The sequence below is a fragment of the Medicago sativa genome, chromosome 4 (genome assembly GCF_051527215.1).
Source record: "Medicago sativa cultivar Bolivia chromosome 4, Bolivia_mono, whole genome shotgun sequence".
NCBI classification, from domain to species: Eukaryota; Viridiplantae; Streptophyta; class Magnoliopsida; order Fabales; family Fabaceae; genus Medicago; species Medicago sativa.
The window spans coordinates 57,693,504-57,715,891 of record NC_140752.1 but is presented as its reverse complement, the minus strand read 5'-3'; the positions used below and the strand labels follow the sequence as shown (position 1 = coordinate 57,715,891).

At 35.1% G+C, this 22,388-nt stretch overlaps 4 protein-coding genes and 1 pseudogene across 10 annotated transcripts; 2 read left to right on the top strand and 3 right to left on the bottom strand.

Moving 5' to 3' along the window:
* Positions 1-1,502: 1,502 nt before the first annotated feature.
* On the bottom strand, positions 1,503-1,931 carry LOC146930159 (uncharacterized). Its single transcript, XM_085707501.1, has one exon. The coding sequence runs from the start codon at positions 1,929-1,931 to the stop codon at positions 1,503-1,505; it is 429 nt and encodes a 142-aa protein (XP_085563627.1).
* Positions 1,932-2,491: 560 nt separating this feature from the next.
* LOC146930158 (uncharacterized) lies at positions 2,492-3,421 on the bottom strand. The gene has a single exon (XM_085707499.1). The coding sequence runs from the start codon at positions 3,419-3,421 to the stop codon at positions 2,492-2,494; it is 930 nt and encodes a 309-aa protein (XP_085563625.1).
* Positions 3,422-3,519: 98 nt separating this feature from the next.
* LOC146930157 (uncharacterized) lies at positions 3,520-4,466 on the bottom strand (annotated as a pseudogene).
* An 8,312-nt stretch (positions 4,467-12,778) lies between these two features.
* On the top strand, positions 12,779-14,379 carry LOC146930156 (tetrahydroanabasine acetyltransferase-like). The gene has a single exon (XM_085701778.1). It carries the CDS (start codon positions 12,805-12,807, stop codon positions 14,179-14,181), a length of 1,377 nt encoding a protein of 458 aa, XP_085557904.1. The 5' UTR covers positions 12,779-12,804; the 3' UTR covers positions 14,182-14,379.
* Positions 14,380-15,526: 1,147 nt separating this feature from the next.
* LOC146930155 (uncharacterized) lies at positions 15,527-21,410 on the top strand. Of its 7 annotated transcripts, none has more exons than XM_085701777.1 (7): positions 15,527-15,954; positions 16,145-16,240; positions 18,921-19,992; positions 20,086-20,155; positions 20,418-20,572; positions 20,892-20,941; positions 21,118-21,410. In XM_085701777.1, exons 3-5 carry the CDS (start codon positions 19,420-19,422, stop codon positions 20,420-20,422), a joined length of 648 nt encoding a protein of 215 aa, XP_085557903.1. In that variant the 5' UTR covers positions 15,527-15,954; positions 16,145-16,240; positions 18,921-19,419; the 3' UTR covers positions 20,423-20,572; positions 20,892-20,941; positions 21,118-21,410. The 7 variants fall into 7 exon arrangements, with proteins under 7 accessions (XP_085557903.1, XP_085557900.1, XP_085557897.1 ...); XM_085701774.1 differs by having other exon boundaries at positions 20,086-20,322; positions 21,122-21,410; XM_085701771.1 differs by having other exon boundaries at positions 20,086-20,322.
* Positions 21,411-22,388: the final 978 nt, after the last annotated feature.

Genomic DNA, 22,388 nt, shown 5'->3' with positions numbered 1-22,388 from the left:
ACTACTCAAGAAAGCATCAGAATGATCGCAAAAATACAGCGAGAGGCCGTCCAAGAACACAGAGAAAGATTGGATAAAATGTACAAATCGATAAACACCATAATCACGGATTTCACAAGATTCAATGAAAGGAATCAGGTTACTAATCAAACGGGAATGGAAGTGGAGCTAAGAATTAAAAAGAAATTGGCACCCTTTACTGCTGCATAATTTGTTTAGGTGTACATATTTGATTTTTTGTTGTTATTTTAATTTTCTTTATTTTCAAAGCAGTGTTCCATGTTATAATATTGTTGCATCTTTATGCTTTGGGTCTCTGAAATTCTTCATTGTGCTGTATGTCATTCCTTCACTTTCTCCTACTTGGTCGAAGGTAGACCCTTGGTTATGGTTAAGTCTTTGTTCATTGGGTCTATGTGACCTTTCATTGCGACATACATCATCCTCTGCTTTGCTTCATGTCCAGCTCTGGGAAACAAGTGCTCGTCCAAAAGGGTATGTTTTCCTTTGATTCTCCCAAAGGAAAACTTAGTTCGAGGTGGGTGATAGGGACATCACCTGAGCAAACTCAGTGCGCTAGAGAAGAAGTGACGCTCCGTCGATGAAGGCTTTGCTTTACTCCTGTCTACGGAGCTTAGCTTAGTTGGTATGGACAATGCATAATATATGCAAGGTCTGGGGTTCGAACCCAGCCACCACCAAAAAAATTAAGATCTTGTATGGGTTTTCCTAATTATCAATAAGTTTCCCTTGGCAAGCATTTTTTTTAAATCCACTGTTTTGAGTACTAAATCTCCCATTTTAAAGACTTACGGGATCACCTTAGAATTCTGCTCTTTACCCAAATAGTTTTGCTCATTCTCAAAGTAAAAGACCAAATTGCCCCTACGCATGTTAAGCCACGCTAGTGCAAATGTTAACGTATGTTAACTCACGTTACGTAGGTTAACATGCGCTAGTGTTATTTGTAGAAAAACGTAGCGTGAGTTAACATGCGTGAGTGTAATGTGTAACGTGAGTTAACTCACGTTGGCATTTGCACTAGCGTGAGTTAACTCACGTTCATAGCAGAAACAGAAACTGCATTAAATGCAGTGCAGTAACAGAACAGACTTTTGAAAAGTCTAGAAAGACCCATAATCACGCCACATTCATAACTTAACCAAATTGCGCCAGTTTAAGAAGTTTATCGGATAATACGATATAATCGATCAAAATTACTTAAAAACATCGTTTTTCTCACAATCATGTAATCACACATAAACGATCCAAACGGTCCAAATTTCACAAATTCACCGGTAATGACCCGTAATAATTTAAACACACTTAATGACACGTAAATGATCCAAAATAATTCATTTCATATATTTATATAATATTAGTTACATATTGACCATAAATATCAAAATTACACAATAGGCCACCAAAAAATATGTCGGGGTGTAATACCACAAAAAATAGGACGAACACCGACCGACCCAAAAGTGTCATAACCTATCTAACTAGACTAGTGATAGTGCATAATCTTCATCTTCATCTTCATCCATGACTTCGTTCTCTTGTTTTGGCTTTTTCGGAGTGTCCAAAGTAATAAGATTGTGCTCATTTGTTGGTTTCTTTGGCGGCTTCGGCTCCTTAGACATGAGCTCATCGAAGGCGGCGTTTCTATCCAAAAACTCAAAAAGCCATTGCTCCGCCTCACCAATCTTGTGAGTCATCCACTCCTTAGGAGAAGGTGGTAGAGGACAATTTTCTTTCAATTTCACATGAAGAAAGTGGTCCGGAATCAAGCAAAGGCACATTATGTTGGAATGTGGCTTAAGTGGTGGAGCACTCCAGATTGGAAAATATGTCTCACATGAACCACCCATTTCGGGCAAAGTCAATAGAACAACCACTCTATTGTAGCAACTAGCAATAATGTGACCCATATCCGGAGTGGTCAACCACTTCTCTGGAGGCACAATACCACTTTTACTTGTTCGAGGTGTAAACCATCCAAGATAAGTTTGTAACCGCTCTCGGTAGCATACATCGGCAAGTAGTCACTCTTGTGAGTTTTCAACTCATTAATAAGTGCATGACGAACCAAAACATGATCTTCCTCATTAAATCCCATGTGCCTAGCTACGACCCCGAAACCACAATTACCATCCCCTCTAACATTCACAATGTCTTCAACGTAAGGTCTCATGAGATTTGGAATTTGTGACATGTATGGTATTTGCAAATAAGGTTTTTTTTTTTTGAAGTAGGAGTTGAAGTTTGTGAGCGGGAGCAAGTGCCAAGATGTGAACCTTTAGTCTTTTGAGACTTACTCTTGGCATGTGAGCATTGACTATCAGGATTTTGAGCATCAATAGTCTCCCACCTAGAGGGGATTCGACCGGTGGACCTCGTTTTTTGTGTAGACTTCACCCTTTTAAGTGCCCCCTTGGTGGCCACTTTTCTCGGAGGTGGCTTCAACATTGTTTCCTCCGGAAATCCTAGTTCACGCAACTTGTATTTGATGAAGAGTTTCATCTTGTAAGGGGCCCTCTTGATACGTTCTTGAACGGCGTCCAATTCCTCCGTAACGAAAAATTGCATCAACCTCTTCTCCAATTACACTTAACATTCGCCAATGGGGGTGTATTTCATCCAAAAGAATAGGCAATTTTTTCTTTCTCTTCTCAACAAGAATACAAGCACAAGGCAACCCGAACGTTACAACCACAATCTTCTTTAGCAAAGCCGAATCTTCTAGAGCGTTCATATTCTTCATCGATGAAACCCAAAGCGGTCTTAGAGACATACCCCTCCAACTCGGAGAATAACTTGTTTTTTTTTTTGTATTTGTGCACCATGACGGTTTTGCTCCTCCCAAAACTCCATGTATCCCACCGAATTGGTTTTTCAACATTTTGTCAATTTCATCCCAACATGATGCCAAATCTCCCACACTACTCCTCAAGTATCTTTTCAATTGTGCATGAGCCGATTCAACAATGTTGGTGCTCCTACACCCTAGATGCAAGTATGTATTCGTCCATGCCCTCACAAAATGCTTCTTTAGGGGCAAAACGGTTTCCTCAACATATTGAACAAACAATGGAAACAGTCCGCTTACCTCATCTTTGAATGTCAACCATGCAATTGCAAATGAATCCTCCGTAGGAGAGTTAACCACATCTCTCCAAGCACCCACTATTTTCTTAACAAGCTCACATTGCTTGTCATCATCCGCTTCCTTTGCTTCTTTTCCAACAACTTTTCCTTTTCCTTTCGAAGGCTTGGCATTGACTTTACAATCCGTGATGCACCTAGATCTTACATTCTTCTCAATATGAAAATAGCAAAGTAAATGGTCCGTTTTAGGGAGAACTTCGGCAACGACTTTCATCAAAGCGGGGTCCCTATCAGTGACAATCACCTTAGGCATGTTGTGTTTTGAGGTCAAAAGACCAACCAACATCTCAAGTGTCCATATGAAGTTATTCTCTCTTTCAAAGGAAAGAAAGGCAAACACAACCGAATAAGTCAATTTGGTTGAGGTGACACCAACAATCTCAAATAGCGGCATTCAGTATGTATTGGTTTTGTAGGTGGAAAAGTGTTGAGCATATCAATTGAATCCGGATGAGCAAAGAATAAATCTTCAAGAGTGGTTTCCTCGCTATTTACTCTTGTGAAATAGACATACCGATGCTTCTCCAACTTTGTAATCAAGTATTGCAACTCGGTCTTGTCCTCTCTTTGCCCCTTGCGCCATCTAGTTCGTGCATTATACACTTGCTTGATGAGTGTCACACTTTCTTTATTTTTTTCCTTCAAATCCGTGAGAATATTCCTAGGCTTTGCCAAGCTCTTTGTCATGTCGATAACTCTTTGCTTCTCCTCCCCTTTTAGTCGACCCGCAAGAAGGTGGCCGTATAACTTTGGCGCCAAGTCATGGTTGTGAACTCCACAAAGCATTGCAATCCACCATTCTTGTGTTTTTTTTCTTCAAAGAAGCATTTCAACCTAAACAGAGAATTGCACTTCCTTGATCCCGTGCCTTCAAGCTTCGGTTTCTTCCTCGTCTTAGGTGGCTTGTATTCACCACTCCTCTCACATTGCATCGTCATGTATGGCGCTATTGTACTAGATTTATCTATAGAAATAGTAAATCCCGCCCTAGCCGCTTGTCGACGAACCCAACCAATTAATTCTTCTCAATCTTTCCATCTCTCGTTTGTTGTAAAAAATGAACCGGTGTTTACTTGAATAACACGAATACCGGTAGGTACCGGTTTAGGCTTCTCTTCAAAGTTACCGGTAGGTACCGGTTTTGCTTGATTGTGAAGTATGTGAGCTTCAACTTGAAAAGGAATTTTCACTTTAAACTTCACATCATTGGTTGGTTTTCCTACGCCGGAAGCTTCACCGGAAGCTTTGTTTTTGCCCGGTTTCGGCTCAACGCCATCCTCCGCCACATTTTCAACCATGCCACTCAATGTCTACTCAATAAAAAAAACAAAGAAAAAAATAAATAAATGACTTGTGCGGCAAGCAAAGCAAGTAAAACAAGAGGCACAAAATTTCAAAATCTGGGCAACACAGTAGCGTGAGTTAACTCACGCTAGTGTTAACTTCCTGCGCAAGTTAACTCACGCAGCCCATACAACTAGCATGAGTTAACTCACGCTGAGCCCTACGCCTACTGACACAAAAACGTAGCTACCAGAAAAACCAGCAAAAATGGAAGAGTTTTGAGTGTACATTACCTGTTCTTTGATGCTTGATGAGCGTAGAAACTTGTTTCCTGACGATTTGCAATGATTTGGAATGATGATTTTGACCCAAAAATTCACACTTTTTGGGTTTTTGAAGGTGGAGGGAAAGAAAAAAATGGCACTTTGTGCTTGGCTGCTGGGTTTTGAACGAAACATGGTACTTAGCGTGAGTTAACTCATGCTACACAAGTTAAGTTACGTAGGGGCAATTTGGTCTTTTACTTTGGGAATGAGCGAAACCATTTGGGTAAAGAGCAGAATCCATCACCTTATAGTTGTAGTGGGCTTTAACATGTTGTTTAACCAGATCTACTTGTGAACATTATACCATGTACCCATACACTTGTACTTTCACCCCTACAAACCATTGAAAAATTCAATTTTACCCGTATTGTCATTTAACTTCACCCCCACACTCTACCAATCGGAAACCTTACGTATTTAGTAACAACCACGGTAAATTGCAGATTCCGGGAATTCGACAACTCCGAACTCCCACCCTCCGTCTATTCCCCAAACAATTTTCGTCTATATAACTCTATGTTGATACAAATTCATGGCTTTGTTAATTAATTGATTATAAAATGTTCTTCCCTATGAGAGAAATTGTGAATGGTGACAATAATTTATTGAAAGCAAACACAAATTGTATGGAAATAAAAACTTGAGAAAAAAAAGAAATTATTGATCAATTATTTTTGGGATATTTAGTTTGTTAAACCTATGGTTCTAACGTAAAAACGTGGATAGGTACAAAGCTTTTGGATTAATATGAAAAACTAAAAGATGTGGTGGTGAAATGAGAGAAAAGAAATAGGAGAGCCATAAAACTGAATTGAGGAAACATGACGAAGAGAGATGGAATTAGGTGGTGTGTTGGAATGGAATTGGAAGAGGGAGAGAGTAGCTTGACTAAAAATTCTATTCCAGAAAACTTGGTATCTTTTGTGGGGGTGAAGATAATGAGAAAGGGATAAAATTGGAATTGTATATTATTTGTAGGGGTAAATGTATAAGTGTAGGTGGTGGGTGATTTTTGGGTCATAATCAGGAATTTATGTTGCTTTATTTCAAATGTCGTGCAAGGTGACCCATATAACTGAATGATCAATGGAGAGTTGGTGGTGGGTGAATTTTGGGTCGTAATCAGGAATTTATGTTAGTGACAATGTGAATAAGTTTGCACTTTGTTGTAGACATGCGACAAGTTCCACCTTTACTTGCTTGGAGTGTTATCAGGTGATTGTCCCTAAGAGTGACAATAACGAATTTCCTTCCATAATTGGTCTTTCGGTTTTCCTTATGGCATCGAGGGTCGATCATTTGTTCTTCTGCCTCATCATCGATGGAGATTGCCTAGTCTTACATCTAATTCATTGGTATATACATCCATGGAAAACTATGTGGTTTTAATGGTTCATACAGTGTAAAATCTGGGAAATAGATAACCCCTTATTAATTTGAGGTCAGCTTGAATAGTTTCTACTATAGTGTCATATGTGTGATATTTCATATTCAAATGTTCGATTGACAACATGGCGCACAGTCGAACGATGGTTGTCTATTAAAAAATACATTTGAACATTGATATGTTGTCAACCACTAGGAAGCAAATTTTGACCGTCCTAATACATTCTCCCCCTTCAAAGATAATCGTCAAATCTTTGTGGTTCTATCATGTCGTAGGTCGAAGGCACTGGATGAACTGCTGCAAGGTTTTGAACAAGTCGACAACATGACATCGTAGCTACTGCTTTGATCGACCATGGCTCTTTTTACTTTAAACCCGACTATATAGACCTTGATAATAAGTAGAAAGATGTGGGTTGTCGTTCCTCCTAGCATAATTTTTTTTTCCTAAAACGTCAGTAAAAGTCTTATGATACCTTTTTTGGTGGGATAGGTCGGTTGAGGGTCCTCTTTGTTCGTGATTAACTCATTGAGTTTCCACTTTATGGATCTGGCACCAGACGTTTGTGACATGCTCCCTCCATTAATTTTCAAGGTCTCAAGATGATACCTGTGCTTCCATAAATTATTGACATCCTTTGATCATGCCGTCAATGCTCAAGATCATTAGCAAGTTGTTGGCATCATGGCACTCCAATCGCAGGGAATTGGTGTGCAATCTCCACCTTAGACTTGGTTATTGCGGTTGATTTGGAACATTTTCCATCTATTGATTTATTAGTTAGATATTGTGAAGAATTGGAAGGAACCATGTTACGGGAACCTCATTCCCTCCAATGACACCATTGATTTGTACACCATCAGAAGGGATGGCCAGAGTGGGTGCTATAGAGCTACTATGGTGGTTGACGATGGTATTAAATTGTTCATCACTAGCATGAGATGAGGCATCTACAAAATTCAAGTGACAACTTGATTATTTGGAGGGCTTAGTGTGCTCTGAGCATTTTATTTAGAGTAAATAGGCAATTACCCTCCTGAAATTGTAAGTTTCGTCAAATACCCCCCTGAAATTAATAAAACTTCAATTACCCCCCTGAAATTGCACAACGTTAATCAATTTACCCCCATCCGTCAAATTTTTCTGTTAATCAACATGACGTTTTGCAATTACCCCCCTGAAGTTTTGCACTTATGTGCAAAATGCCCCCTAAACTTGAAAATTTATATTTTTTTTCTTATCCTTAAAAGTGACTGCATTATCACTAAATTGTGGAGCATATTAGCTAAGTTTTGACGGTATTAAACCATATATTGGCAATATGGTAGAACATTTGGTAAACCATACAATAATGTTTAAAACTCAAGAATATTTACAAAACAAACATAAAAACATTTCTTTGTTCCGACATCAGATGTTGTTTTTTCTTTTTCAAGTTGTTATTCACCCCATTAGAGATCAAAAGGATGGTGGCTATCATGTTTTTTTATTCTCTTTAAAAAACATAATGAAACATACATAATATAATATTATTACCATTCCTTGAATCCTAACGGCGGAAGAAGACCATGATTCCTTCAAGATCTTTTATAAAGTGAGAGAAGTAACAACTTTATGTATTTTTTCTTGAAAGTGAGAGAAGTGTGTTGGTGTAGAGTGTGCAGTGCACACAATATAAAGGAAATGAAAATTTTTGGTGTGGTTAAAATTAGCAATAACAAAGCCATATATGGTTGTATACCGTCAAAACTTAGCTAATATGGTCCACAATTCAGTGATAATGCAGTCACTTTTAAGGATAAGAATTTTTTTATAAATTTTCAAGTTCAGGGGGCATTTTGCACATAAGTGCAAAACTTCAGGGGGGTATTTGCAAAACGTCATGTTGACTAACAGAAAAATTTGACGGAGGAGGTAAATTGATTAACGTTGTGCAATTTCAAGGGGGTAATTGAAATTTTGTTAATTTCAAGGGGTAATTGACGAAACTTACAATTTCAGGGGGATAATTGCCTATTTACCCATTTTATTTACTAATTTGCTTCTTTGCTAGTACAAGTGATCCGCGAGTGCATTTGAGCGCCTTATTGAGTCTTGGCTTCGTGAGTGGACTTTAGCTTTGAGGATTGAGCCTTATCCCAGTTTAAAATAATTACAATGATCAAAACTAGCAATTTTTCATAAATTAGAATATAAAATGAGATGAAATGCTTTTTGGCGGATCAGAAACAAATATTAGTATATTTTTGGGACTAAATATTTTTAAGTTTAAATAATAATACACAAACTTAACCAAAAATAAAATAAAATAATGCACACTTAACCAAAATTAAAATAAAATAATGCACACATTTGTATAAGTATAGTTGAGATGGTAAAAGACTGGAAAAAAGTATTTGATGTGTATAAAGGTACAAATTTGAATCCACAGTACCTTTATTAATATTAAAAGGAAATGTTAACGAGTGCCTTCAGAACACTTTTTAAGACTTTTAGGGTTTGTTTGGTAAGCCCATAAAAGAGCTTTTAGCTTTTAGCTTATAAGCTCGTTTGATAAAAAAAAGTCCTGTTTGGTAACACTTTTCACCATGAGCTTATAGCTTATTTCACGAGCTTATAAGCTATTTTTCAGAAGCTACTTCAAGTAGCGTTTGAGCTTATAGCTTTTAGCTTCTCATGTTTTATTCCATTTTTACCCTTACCACTTTAACTAAAACCCATGTTTACCCTTAATAATTAATTTATTATAATTTAAAACAAAACAAAAACGATGCTACATCTGTATGTACACACGATTGCTGAATCTCTACCGCGAAACCATTGTTCAGTATAAGACACATACAATTTTTTTTCCTATTGTTGTTGTCCTTTTAATTGTGCAATATAATTTTTATTTTCAATTGTGCTACTGCTGGGTATGTATGTATACGTATGTTTTTTTTTGTTTCATCCTTCGTTCTTTTTAACAAATTTTTTTAATCTTATGAATTGATTATTTTTTATTTTATTCTTAAAATAAATTTGTAAACTTTAGTTTTTTTATTAATGTATAATAACTGGAAACTGAATCGAAATAAATTGAAAATAAATTTTTACCGAAAAACAATAATTTAATAATATTTAAACATTTATTAAATTTAAAATATTTAAATTATCAAATATCTTAAATATTAATTTATAGTGGTATAAATTTTAGATGAATTAATAATGTCCTTTCATGTAATTTTACATTTATCAGCTAGTTCAACCGCTAATTTTACCAAACACTCTAATTAGCTTATCAGCTATCAGCTATCAGCTAAAAGCTATCAGCTAGCTTATCAGCTATCCACTATTTTTACCAAACAGAGCCTTAAATTGTAATTTTTTATAAAAACATGTGTAATCAATGCATTAAAAATCGAAATATTTAATTTCTTTATAAAATAATTTCTTCTTTTGAAATCCTTAAAAAGTGCTCCATAAGCACTCGTTAACAAGGCCATATTAAAAATGGCAAAATCATTCAATTTTTTTCTATATGAAAAACTCTATAGAACAATTACTAGGTATCCCGGGCTGTCATGCTTGCATTATAATGACCAGGGCCGGACCTTGGGGAGTGCAAGAAGCGATACCGAACCGATCCTCCAAAAACTATGGGCCTCAAAAAAAATTATAATACCCACCCCATTGAAAGAATCACAACAATTATTTCTTTTTCGCATAAACCATTCGTTTTCCCCTTTCGTACGACGTAGGAGTGACATTCCAAACGACACCGTTAGGTAAATTTCAAATTTCACTTAATTTTATTTTGTTTTGTTTCATGTTTAAAAATTCTTCTGATTCTGATTTTTTAATGAAGCTTAGCTACACAAAAAGAATTGCGTTTTGATTTTACTGGACCTATTTTAAAAATAGAACCGAGCCTCCTATTTCATAGGAACACCCTGATAATGACAAAATCAATTAATTAGCTACCTCATTGACAAAACCCTATAGAACAAACCCTTTGAGATTATGAAAACAAGTGAGAACCAACTTCTAAATTTCTTCATGATCTGTGTGTGAAACCTTCAGCAATAGCTTTATTGAGTGCGATCCAGGAATTATATGATCATATTCATGTGTCTTGATTTCCACTTACCATGGTCTATAATCTATATACATTTATACTTGTCCACCTAAAAATATATTATCTACTAAGTGTCCCCATCATTGACTCCTCTCAAAATCTCCAACCAGCATGTGACTAGTTACAAAATAAATCATGATGTAGATGATAAGATAAAACCATATGCTTAGAATTTCCTACTCGGTGTTATATAAGAACATAGAACAATTCTAGTAACTTCATGAGAATCTTACTTGCAAGCCAAACGCAACTTTACATATTTAATTCTACCAACGTTAACATTGCTAAGTCTCCATTAAGCTTTATCCTATCAAATTCTTACAAATGTTTATATATTGAAAGAGAACTAAAAACTTAGTAGCTTGATTGTTATCTAATCTTTCAAAACCGCGTTACTCACCAACCTAGTCCACTTCCGAAGTTGGGATTGTAATGATGATTCTGATTTCACAATGGATGGATAAAGCCCAAAAGAGAGTTATAAAATCTCATTTGATGATATATGACCTTAATATGTGTTTATAAGTAGGAGGTAATCGTCATTTTAAAAATCGGTTTTGTAAGATTGCGTAAGATCCTTAGATCATTGTAAACTATTTTTTTTAGAAGAAAAATGTTAATAATTAGTTGTTAGATTAACTTTCTTTTCTCTTTCATTCAGATTTAAATCCATGACTTCAATGTTTTATCTCTTAGCTCATAACAGTTAAACTATCCGTCCCATCAATCATTTTAAACTACTATAAGTAGGGGTGTACATGGGTTGGATCAACCCAAAAAATCCGGTCAAACCCACTCAAAAAACTCAAAAAAATGGGTTGAGTCAGGTAATTAGGTGGGTATGGTTTCTAAAAAAGGAAAATCCATAAAAATAAATGGGTTTAGGGTAAAATCAGATCCAGACCCAAAAAACCAACTTACCTAATAATGTTAATATTTTTTATCTTTATTTTCATAGGGTAGAAGAAAAATACTAAATGTTATGGTCATAAATCAAGTTATGTTTTCAAAACATATACATTGTACCCTATATAATGAAAATCAAAACATGCTAGAGTTTCAAATCAAGATGTTACACTTTTTAGTTATTTTAATACTAATACAATTTTATGTCATGCAACTTTAGTTTGTTGCAAGTATTTTAAGATGAATTTTATTATTTGATATTATAATTTATTATTCTATGATGCATAAAATTATAGTAAAAATAAGTTAACCGATTTTTTTAAAGAAAATTTAAAAGTAGAGTAATATTTAAGAAAAATTATGGGTACTTGTCATTGAATATTAAAAAAAAAAGAAAAATAAGTTGGGTGACCCATTGTCCAATCCAACCCAACCAAGAAAGTAGCGGGTTTGCCCAAACCCATCAAATGGTATAAAGGTGGTTATTTTACCTCACCCAAACCAGAATATCATATATGGTTCGGGTTTTGATTTTGGCCAAACCTAACCCAAACCGACCCACGTACACCCCTAACTATAAGAACCTATCTAATATATGTTGGGTCATCCGCTATTAGACCATCCAGTTTATCTTATTTCAAATGTAATATTCAATACTGAACATGAAGGGTGTGAATTAAAAGAGTTATAAATTTGAATGACGTATGACTTAAAAATGTGATAATAAAAGTGGAATACATCCTCTTAACTAATTTTGTAATGTTGAGTTTAGGAGTGTAAATAGGTTGGGTCAATCCGAAAAATTCGGTCAAACCTATACAAAAACCAATAAAATAGGTTGGGTCAAGTAATTGGGTGGACATGGTTTCTAAAAATGAAAAATCCATAAAAATAAATGGGTTACAGGTAAAACCAGACCTATACCCAAAAAACTTACTTACCCGATAATGTTGACATTTTTTTTTTATTTTCATAGGGAAGAAGGAAAATACCAAATGTTTTGGTCGTAAAACAAAACATATTTTCAACGTAATGCACCCTATATATTAAAAATCAAAACATGCTACTTAGTTATTTTGATGCTAATGCAATTTTATGTAATGCAACTTTAGTTTGTTCCAAATATTTTATGAAGTTTATTATTTAATATTATCATTTATTATTTTATCATGCTAAAAAAAGAGTGAAAATAAGTTACGAATTTTTAAGAAAATAAAAAAGTAGAGTAATTTTTATGAAAAATTACGAAGACTCCTCATTTAATTATTTAATATTAAAAAAGAAAAACAGAAAAATAATTTGGGTAACCTACTACCCAAACCAACCCAACCTAAAAATTAGTGGGTTTTTCTAAACCGGCCCAATGATGTTATGCGTGGTTATTTTACCTCCTCATCTAAACTGAAGTACCTTATATGATTTGGGTTTTAGGTTTGATCAAACCTAACTTAAACCGATCCACGTATACTCCTAGTTGAGTTGATCAAACCTAACTTAAACCGATCCACGTATACTCCTAGTTGAGTTGTATCTGATCCAACTTTAAAAATTTCTATATATACATACGAAGCACACCTATCTCACCTCACATCTCAATTTTCTAGACATCTTTCATCATGGAAAATTACAAGAAATCCCTGTCCCTTAGTCTTGATACCAAGGACATTGTGATTGTTAAACCCTCCAAGCCCACACCTTCTGAAATTCTTTCACTTTCCACCATTGACAATGATCCTAACATCAACATTCTCTGCCAAACAATTTATGTCTACAAACCAAATCTTGATTTCCCAAATGACCCAAAAGACCCTGCTTGTGTAATCAAAGAAGCACTCTCAAAAGCTTTGGTATACTATTATCCTCTTGCAGGAAAGATAATAACACTTGATGATGGAAAGCTTGGAATCAACTGCAATGGCGACGGAGTTCCATTCATGGAATCAAATGCTAATTGTGAACTCTCTTCCCTTCATTATCTTGAAGGGATTGATGTTCCAACAGCACAAAAATTGGTGTTTGATAACCCTTCTCATCCTTTGGTTTTTAAGGTGACAAAGTTTCTTTGTGGTGGTTTCACAATTGGAATGGGATTGTCACATAGTGTTTGTGATGGTTATGGTGCATCTCAATTCTATAGAGCACTTGCTGAACTTGCAAGTGGAAAAAATGAACCATCTTTGAAACCTGTTTGGGAGAGAGAGAGATTAACAGTGAAAAGTACTCTTAAAGAACAACCATTTCAATTTCTCATAGATAAGACTTCAATAGCAACTTCACCTTTTTTACCAACTAAAGAAATTTCACATGAATGTTTTAACTTAAACGGTGAAATTATAAAAAGGCTCAAAATGAAACTAATGAAGGAAAGTGATGATGACAATGTGATGAAGGAAAATTTCACAACACTTGAAACACTCGGTGCATATGTTTGGAGGTCAAAGGCAAAAGCTTTGAAATTGAACAATGATGGGAAAACTATGTTTTGTTTAGCAGTTGGGGTGAGAAAACTATTGGATCCACCTTTGCATGAAGGTTATTATGGCAATGCATTTGTGGCTTCAAATGTGGTCTTAAAGGTGAAAGAGCTTAATGAAAAACCACTTTTTGAAGTTGTTAAGCTTATCAAAGAGAGTAAAAAGCTTCCTTTGAATAATGAATATATAAAAAATTCAATTAACATGTTGGAGATAATGAGGAAAGGGAATATAAGGGTTGAAGGAACTGGTGCATCATTGGTGTTAACTGATTGGAGACAACTTGGTTTGTTGCAAGAAGTTGATTTTGGATGGAAGGATTCAGTGAATATTGTGCCTGTTCCTTGGAACATGTTTGGTTTTGTAGATTTGTGCCTTTTTTTGCCTCCAAGTAAGTTGGATTCTTCAATGAAAGGAGGAGTTAGGATCTTTGTGTCACTTCCAAAAGCTTCAATGGCTAAGTTTAAGGAGGAGATGGAATTCCTTAAGGTCATGAAAGTTGATGAAGATAACTCCTAGCTATAAAAAAATGCTTTGTTTCTTCTTTCTAAAGCCCTTTTTTTTGCTATATTTCTTCCAAGTCTAAGTATGCTATTTTTTTTTATAGTAAGTTAGGATATATCTTATTTGTAATCTTTTCACATTTTATCTACTAAAATGTTTTGTGTAATATTTTTAAATAATGATATTAATTAAAAAATATTACCAATAAATAAATCGAGTTGAAAAAAATTATTTTATAATGTCTCTAAATTAAAAAAGAAAAGTAAGTCCTCCCCTCTCTTCCCCTCTTAAACCCTCTTTCCAAACACACCCTAAGTTTCTCGGTAAAATATATATATTTTGCTAACACATTAAGCTTCCTTGATTTCATCTTCTAAATCTTTGCCTTTAAAGATAATTCCGTTGAATAGTACTTCAAAATTCCTTTGCTTCTTTTAAAATGATCTATTGCATCCAGTTTCGCTACGTGAAGATTTGTTAGTTTATACAACATGTCTTCTTTTAATTCCCCAAGGACAGAACGTACTACTGTCCCACATAAATGACATTTCTTCAACAGAAGACAAAATCAATCAGATGTTCTTCAAAGTCTTGACCACTGACATGATCCTTCAGAGCTTTGTTAGATCAGAGCTTGTCATCATAACTTGATGCATATTTGATCAGAGCTTTGACTTTTTGTTGACCATCTTTATATTATAGCTTCATCTTGTGCATCAAAGTTTCTCTTCTTTTGTTCAGAGCATAGTCTCTTTCAAGGCTCGAACTTGTCTTTCAGAGTCATAACTAAATTATATGGTCCTGCACTCTTGAACAAACTTTAGAATACCCAATTGTTCTTTTATACATTGTTATCATCAAAACCTTCAAGCCATTTTACTAAAACCCATCTTGATCCAACAATCTCCCACTTTTTCATGATGACTAAACTTATGTATTTATAAAAACAATTGTCATTGTTAATTAACTTAACTAAACAGAGGGTGAGATTTGTAAGCTCCTCGCAAGTCTAAGGTAAGTTAATTAACACAAATAATCATAGGAAGCACATTAAGTTCAGAGTATTGATTTCTATCAAGCAATGTTAGCATATAATAAAATACTACTTTTACTCTTCCTTTTGTCATCAACAAAAAGAACTACTTAAATTAAAGATACTGATAAAAAAATACAAGATATAAAGAGTTCAAAATAAAGAGAAAACAAAAGGGTTCTTAGAGCATTTACATGGGAGACACTCAATTGTGAGGTTTTAAATGGGTCCACATGGACATATCATTTTTTACTTACCTATAGTTTTTTTACTTACCTATAAAAACAAAATAAAAATTCAAAATTCAAACTATTTCTTCTGTGTTCTAACGTTCTCTTTCTCTCTCTTCTTTCTCTCTATTCATTTTCCATTTCACATTCACAAATTCTCAACAAACTATTTTTCTTCGGTTTTGATTCCGATTATTGTTTTTGTTGAAAACGAATTACGGTTTTGTATTACGACGTCGTTTTCAAACGGTCGAAATCGGAGAAGAACGAAGCGACGCCGACGCCGTCACGAGCACATGTAATCGGTGGCGGTGGAGAAGGAGTATGCGCTGTCGGTTTTGTAGCCAGGAGAAGACGACGGTGCCGCCGACGGAGACGTCGAAGGAAGGAGGTGCAAATGAGATAGCGTGAGGTGGAGGAAGGGATGGAGTAGCAGTTTCACGGAGAGGTTCAGAGACGAAGTCGGTGGTGCCAGCGAGAACCGTATGAAGTCCTTGGCGTTTCACCGAATTCTACCAGAAATTGGTTCGATTTTTGTTTTTGACTTTGATTTTGATTAATGTTGATTTCGATTTTAAATTGATTTTGAAATTGGTTTTTTGAAATTGATTTTGATTAATGTCGATTAGTATTAATTTTGATTTTGATAGTGTGTGGTTTTAGTTTATTTACTGCTTATAGCATATAATCATTTATGTATTATCTATTTCTATAGCAGTCACATGGTCAAGACCCACGAATACTCGTTTTAGGATGGTCGAAGTTGGAGAAGAAAGATGTTATATGTGACTTGAATTCTACTCGAAATCAAGTATGTTAGTGTGTTATCGTTAATGAGGTTAATGTTGATTTTGAAATTAGGGTATTTTAATGTATTGCTATAACATATGACATGACTGTATTTGGTAGTAATTCTCTCAAAGAGACTTAGGCCTTGTTTCCATAAATAGCTTATTTGCCGGAGTTTACGTCGCTCAAAATTATAAACTGCCTAACATTGCTGAGAGGGCTGATACCGTCTTGAAAATGGTCAAAGATGTCTATGAAAGATACCACAATGATTAATGATTAGTAATCAGGTTCTTGTTGTAACTTTTTTGTCTGTTTTTAATCATAGATACTACTTACTTTAGGATCAATCAAATATCTTCATTTCAAAACATACCGTCTTGTTATTGTTGTTTTACATGTACGCCCATTATAATGGTATGTCTTACATTGTGCAAACATGATGAATGGTCAACACCGCTAATGTAAAAAAACATAGGACACCGTCACCCCTACATTTATATTAATTTGTTTAGGTAACGAGGATCTACATTTTAAGTTCTAATAGAATATTAAGCTTTTTGGGATGTGATTTCTTAATGTATATTAGCTGTATAGTTGTCGCTTTTCATTTACTTAGATGGGACAATCATTGAAAGTAGGGGCTGATTAAAGAATGATTCAGTAATGAGTTATGGAAAATGCGAGGTTATCATCCACAATAAGCAAATATGGATCCTTACATAGTATTTGTTTAGGGGATATGTGGGGGGATAGGATGGGGGAGAGAGGGGATGAAAGGAATTACTTTAAATTTTGTTCTTTGTTTTATTGTTTTGGAGGGATAGGAAGATGAAGGGATTAGAGGGGAGTTAACTTCATTCCCACTTAAGTGAGAAGCTCCTCCAATATTGGGAAGATTTGTAGGGTTCAGAAGATTAAGTAATTCAATATAAAGTTTAACTAGATCAACCTAAATATCCTTACAATGCCAAGGAGAAATGTGTCCTGTGTCTGATCTTCCTTTCATTGAGGTTCTCTCTCTATCTATATCTCAATATCCATGGTGTAGTTAGTGAAGTTGCATGGCCGTCAATCAATGCTTGATTCACGTGCAGGGTAAATGGAAAAATGGTGCGTGTAAATTGAACAAAAAGAAAATAAAGATCAATGAGTTGGCCTGTTTTGTGTATGTTTGGCAAATGTGTTTTAGAATAAACTTGATTTTGTATAATTGCTTTGGTCTGTATTGAATTTGAACTGGTGTTATTTTTGTTATGTAGTCTAAATTTTGCAGCTTAATACAAAAGCTTTTAATCACTTCTGGCTAATATGTGATTTAGATGTTAGATTTGATCACTTTTTGCCAACAACAATTAAACATCTATACTTTACTAAAAGTTAAATCAGTGTTGTTACTTTTTTCCGTGACAGAAAATACACACTTTGTTGGTAGCTGAGTGCTATGTCTAAAATTTTCTTATATGTTGGTAGTTGAGTGCCATGTCTAAAATTTTCTTATAAGTAATCCGTTCAGAGAGACTCAGGCCTTGTTTCCATAAATAGCTTATTTGCTGCTTATACCATATAATCAGTTATGTATAATCTATTTCTATAGCAGCCAACTGGTCAAGACCCACGAAGTACAAACCCCGACATGACACTAATATGGACATAACCACTGATAATAATTTAAGAAAATACAAGTGATTGAATATATCTGTTGGTGTCATGTTGTCATGTCGTTGTTGAACACTGAGATGTGTCTGACTAGTATTTCAACACAGAGATGCATGGTCCCTTGAAGATCTTTTCCTTTGTTTGTTAGTTAATTCTAGGGGAGTTTATAATTTGTGTGGGTGTGCTCCCATTTTTATGATTTCCCACACTATACCTATCCGTTGATAGGTTTTCTGAGATTCTTGACGCAGAATTAATCTGACCTGGTTAATAGGTTTTATGATTTGCGTAGGCGTTGACTGAAATTTTAAATGCTTCATATTATAGTTCATCTAAATTTGATAAGGTTAATGCTAATTAGTATTGAATGATACTTATCTAACCTGGTTGTCTTTGAAATAGGCACGGCAGTAATTAGGGAGATAATACAAGCGTTTTGTTTGAAAAATGAAGATAGTGTATAGTTTAAGTTCTGATATGTATTATGTAATGTGTCGAGTTTTGTTTATGAGAATAGTTGTGTTTGAAAATTGTTTTTATTCTTCCTTTTAAGTGATGATGATGCTATAACATGAGTGTATTTGGTTGTAATTCTTTCACATATATAGAGAGGCGTAGGCCCTGTTTGGATAAAAAGCTTATTTGCTGCTTATATCATGATAAGCGCTTATGTATAAGCTATTTCTATAGGAAAATATAAAATAAAGTTAAACTATTTTTCGTATAAGCTATTAGTTGTTTTCATAAGCTATTTCGGTAAACTTGTGAAAATAAGCTCAAAATAGCTAATGGACAATGTTAGTACTTATTTGATAAGCTGTGTTCACAAGTTTTCCAAAGACTTACAAAACTCATGTCAGTATATAAGCTCAAATCAGCCGATCCAAGTAGGATTTTGAAATTAGGGTTTTTTAATGTATTGCATATAACATGACTGTATTTGGTTGTAATTCTCTCAGAGAGACTTAGGCCTCGTTTCCATAAATAACTTATTTGCTGCTTACACCATATAATCACTTATGTATAATCTATTTGTATAACAGCCACATGGTCAAGACCCACCAAGTACAAGCAATATGCCGATGAGAGGCACTTGCCCTGTCAAAGGGAGAAGCATTATGCCGTTGAGAGGCACTTACCCTGTCAAAGGGAGAAAACATTATGCCGATGAGAGGCACTTGCCACGGTATGCTGATGACAGGTACTTGCCTCGTCAAAGGGAGGAGCATTATGCTGATGAGTGGCACTTACCAAATCAAACAATGGAAGACTATGCTGATAAAAAGAGCTTACCACATCAAAGGTTGAAATCAACTATTTCTGTTGTGGCCCCAATACTATGTCCACGATCAAATAATGGGAAGAGACCCTGAATATTACTCGAACTGCGCGAGCCATCAAAGAAAACTTCAAATGGACAAGAGAGTATGAAGATTCCAAATTCTCAAATAAATCTAGTACTACCGAAATCTAAGAAAAATTGGTACTTTTTAGAAAATGTGAGTTATGAAGCTTGTATTTTTAAGCACAAGATAGTTCCTGATGAAAGGTATGAAAGAAAAGTCAAGGATTACAATGGTGCCAGTGGATCATGGCTTCAGGCGTGATATTAGTGGAGCCGGAGAAGGTAAATACATGAAAAAGAAAGTTGGGATAACAAGCCTCATGAAGTCATCAAAACATGAGGTCAGTGCTCTGTCAAACTCCGGCTCTAATAGGACAGAATCTATGAGGACTGATTTTGCAGTACCACAAGTCCCTGTAACTTCTCAGGAACTCTCACCACCACCAGTAGCGAGGTCAAGTATTGAACCCAAAAATCATATTGATTCACAGAGAGAAGTTCAGAATCATTATGTGGAAAAAAATGATGAGCAACATGCAATCTCTATGGAGTTTAATGCCTCATCAGGTTTTGAAATTGAACCTCAAGAATCAGAAGCCTTAGCATATTATGACAGCCAACATCGTATTGAACTGCTACCATCCGCCTTATTGGATAATGAATCCGTTTTAAAGGACAGTGCTAAAACCGAAACTACAGACGGAAGTTCTCAAGGCGAAGTGGAGATGGATGTTCTCACAGCTGAGTCCGACAAAACTAATTTGCCTCAGGTATTTCTCGTTTTTTGATTTTCAAATGGAAGTTTCAAATTATACTTCTCTTTTTATGAATACTTGCTGTGAAACTTTGCCTACTTGTTGCAGGCATGTGTTTGTCTTACGTGTGGCGATAAACGCTTTGAAGAGACGTTGGAGTATTGCAGCAAATGTAAAGGTTGCCGCTTACTCTCTTTCCATCTATTCTCTAGCATTATTGCACATGCAAGATGCAAACACTTCTGTTTCGATTTGGAACTGTGATTTCATACCATATTGAAATGATACACATTGTTTCGCATCAATTCCCGGAACCTTTTCTGTTTTTGTAACACTCGAGTAGCAGTTAAGTATAGAGATTTTGGCATACTATATTATTCATACAAAACCGGAACAGTAGGTTCTGATATGTTTTATGCTTTGGTGCTTTCACGTCACAGGTTGAGAAGCAATGTGCACATTCCTATTTAGTTACAATCACGGTTACAATCACAGAAGAGGCAAGCAAGAGCTGGATTTTTTTGTCAAGTGTAATCATCGTACAAAAGCAAATTCAAAGTTCAATTTTAATTTTCTGCCATTGATATTAATAAAGGTTCGATGCTAGTTATGCTCAACTTGCTGATCTCAAGGTTTTTGTTTTTGCTTTATGTAGAATGACTTTTTTGCAATTAAATATATGATCTAATTGAATCCCAAGTTTAAAAGTATTTTGAATATGCCAGTGTTTCAGTCATGTTATTTATCTACTTTGTGAGATCATTATTTCATGATAATAACTCCCCAAATTTAAGCAATTTCATGTCCTGAATGTTTGAAACTTTGAATAAGTAGGAAGGCCATGTCCTACAATTAATTATAAATATGTTAGATTTATAAATGATATTTTTTAATGGATAATCATCTTTCCACAGTTATTATATTTCGACCATGAAGTAAATGTGGCCTAAGTGTTGCGCTCCAGGTATACAACATTTTCTTCTCTATGTGAACATAATGTGTTTTTCTTTCTCCTAAGGAAATATGTCTAATATAACGTGTAGTCCTTGAATGTTAGTCTTTGTTACTATTTAATACATACATTATTTTTGCATTTTTTGAAACCTGAACATCATCTGTCGTTAATAATTACTGATGTAGCAAGGCAGTGTAAAAAATGGGAAGACAATGTAGGAAGACAATGCCACAAATGGGAAGAAATACGAAGCTTCTTGATTGATGGATCAATCATTGAATATGTAGTCTTCTCAAGGTTAGTCGTGTAACTCTTGTCAATTTAATTTCTTTAATCACCGCAACATCTCCCTTTATTCATTTTTTACCATTTGTTTTTTGGTTTGAGTTATTGAGTTTTGTTGTCAAAATATAATCTCTTAAATCACTGTTTCGCATGTCTTTTTTATTTTTTTACCGGTTGCCTATTGGGTTTATAACTTTTGAGTGTTGTCTTTTTATTTTACTGAGTTATGCCTTCTATTTGTCGCGAAAATGAGATTTTAGCTTATATGGTTACATATGTTTGATAAATTGGAAGTTTGAACTTGTCCCTCAACGTCCCTTGATGCGTAACATAATATTTGATCCTATTTGGTTTTAAATTCGGTAAATAGAAAGTATTGGGGATGATCCTTGTCGCGAAAAAGAGATTTTAGCCTATATGGTTACAAGTTTGATAAATGGGAAGGTTGAACTTGTCCCTTGATTTGAAACATGATATGTGAACCTATTTTGTTTTAAATTCGGTAAAATGAAAGTATTGAAATGACCATTATCGAGAAAATTAGATTTCAGCCTATATAGTTACATGTTTGATAAATTGGAAGTTTGAACTTGTCCCTTGATGCGTAAAATAATAGAAAGTATTGGGATTACTGTTGAAATTTGGGGCCTAACTCATCCTTACAAAACCGGCTTGTAAGGTAAAGAGTGAAGAGTGGAATCCACCCTTATAAACTCTGATCAAGCTTCCTATCTAACCGATGTGGGACTAAATCCACCCTCCCAAAGGGATTATGCATTGCCACGCTTCATACCCCTTGGGTCTGAGCGTGAGGGGTGTGTTGGAAGTCCCTCCCCGAACGTGAGGGGGTGTGTTGGTAATTCCACCTTACCTTAATTGCGATCTTATGTTGGTTTGTCTTTGGGAGGGTAACGGTAGATCTTGGGTTGGTTTGTCTTTGGGAGGGTAACGGTAGATCTTGGGTAGGCTTTGATACCATACCATGTTGAAATTTGGGGCCTAACTCATCCTTACAAACCGGCTTGTAAGGTGAAGAGTGTTTCCTCTATATAAACTCTGATCAAGCTTCCTATCTAACCGATGTGGGACTAAATCCACCCCCTCAAAGACAAACCAACATAAGGCAACCAGTGGCAGATCACAATTAAGGTGGAATTACCATCACACCCCC